This window comes from Nannochloropsis gaditana, assembly GCF_000240725.1.
Source record: "Nannochloropsis gaditana CCMP526 unplaced genomic scaffold scaffold093, whole genome shotgun sequence".
NCBI classification, from domain to species: domain Eukaryota; class Eustigmatophyceae; order Eustigmatales; family Monodopsidaceae; genus Microchloropsis; species Microchloropsis gaditana.
In genome coordinates this window covers 50800-52484 of record NW_005803860.1, presented here as the reverse complement: position 1 = coordinate 52484, position 1685 = coordinate 50800, and the positions used below count along the sequence as shown (strand labels likewise).

The 1685-nt window shown below is 53.6% G+C and overlaps 1 protein-coding gene across 1 annotated transcript; it reads left to right on the top strand.

Annotated features, from left to right (window-relative positions):
- Positions 1-973: 973 nt before the first annotated feature.
- On the top strand, positions 974-1356 carry NGA_0525700 (uncharacterized protein; the record flags this gene model as incomplete). Its single annotated transcript, XM_005855809.1, has 2 exons — positions 974-1119; positions 1332-1356. Coding segments are annotated over 2 exons (171 nt in total), but the record flags the coding sequence as incomplete, so codon positions are not given.
- Positions 1357-1685: the final 329 nt, after the last annotated feature.

Below are 1685 nucleotides of genomic sequence, written 5' to 3'. Positions count from 1 at the left end.
GGCGGGAGGGCGGGCGGGAGAGAGAACGGGTACGCGCTGGCGTGTCAAAAGGGAGGGAGTCGGACGCGGGGACGGAGGGGTGTGGGAAGGATGGACGAGGCGATGGTTGCGGTGCTCACGCAGCCATTACCCCTTGGCCCTTTTTTCGCCTCTAACACCCACCCAGGGCACTGGCAAGTACGTGGTAATTCTCGTGGATCCGAACCTTGCGGCCACCACGCTGGTGGAAGGTCTAAACAGGATGCGGATCATCCCTTCGTCCTTGGCCGCAGTAGTGGGGGTCACTCCTCTTTCATGTCCCGAGCTCGCGCGATTGGCGAAGAAAGCCGGGCTGACAGCGACCGGCGCCAGCACCTCCACGTACCTTTTGAGCGACACTTCCTATAGCTGGATGGACGCGTACGGCCTTCCTCGCCTCTCCCTCCGGCCCTGGCTCTTGATTTTAGACGGCAGCACAGGGATGGTTTTGAGCGTGAAGCGAGACCCAACGCCAGGAACCTTGAACGATGCCGTCATGGAAGTCGTGGGGGACTGGCGGGGTAAAAGGTGACCCAATGGTGCCCAGAAGGTGGATGACAGAGTCGTAAAAAGAAAATGCTTGTACATGATCATCCCAAAGTCGGTGGGGCCTTCACAAGTATTATTTTGCGGGTGATTGGATAGTCCCCTCGAGTGTGCGGGCCGCCACTCGTCCAGCATGTCCTTCGGTTCGGTGCATGCTTTGTTTTATACTGGGAGGTGAACAAAATTTTATCGTCGCAACGACTCGTACTCTATGAGGCCCTAGCTTAGCTTACCGGAAGATCGGAACACCAACCTCCTGCATAACGCGATTCCCAAACACCCCTACAATATTATCGTAGGGGAGACATGAAGTTTAACGTATCTGACATGTCTTTTGCATAGTAATTTTAAAGATTTTTATATCGTGGGATGTCTTGGATCCAACTTACGGGCAACTTTGCCCTCTGTCCACCTGAGCGAACATGGAACGGATGACGTCCGTGTTGTACTTGTCATACCAGTAATTTTAGGGCTTCACAAAGAACACACTCACAGTGGAGAACGGAAGATGTTCGTGATTGTGCTAGCATCTTACATTCGTGCTACTTTTTCGAGGTAATTGTAAAGTCTTGATATCTTTAACACAGTTTACTATGTTTTTTTCCTGCGGTGCGAAGCGGGCAGGATCGAGATCGCTGCGATCAAGCGATGCCATGAAAATTGCACTCTCCCAAGATGAATCCTGTACCGCACAGTACATTCATAAATGTTATTGGTCTGACCAAATATTCGTACACTCGATATCCTCTCTGCACCCTTCTCCGCAGCGCGGGCTCCATTGCAAAGATCTTGAAGGCAGGCTAGACGACAACCTCCGACTGGCCAAGCGCCATGGTGTATCCGGGAGCCCGCTTCCGTAAACAGCTACAGGAGCAACAACAGCAAGGGCCGTTGTCGGTGTCGATTCCTGTAGCTTCAGTCCAGCAGCCTTCCCAACCACCTGCGCCTTCCTTGCCACAACATGGTTCTCACTACCCAGCAGCACCTCGCCCCCCCCCTTCCTACGCCCCAGTCGTCGCCGCCCCATCTGCTTTTCAAAACTACCAGTCCTCAAGCCCACGCCCACAGCCACAACAACCTATTATAGCCACTGCCTATGCTGTGCCTGTGCAAAATGGCGC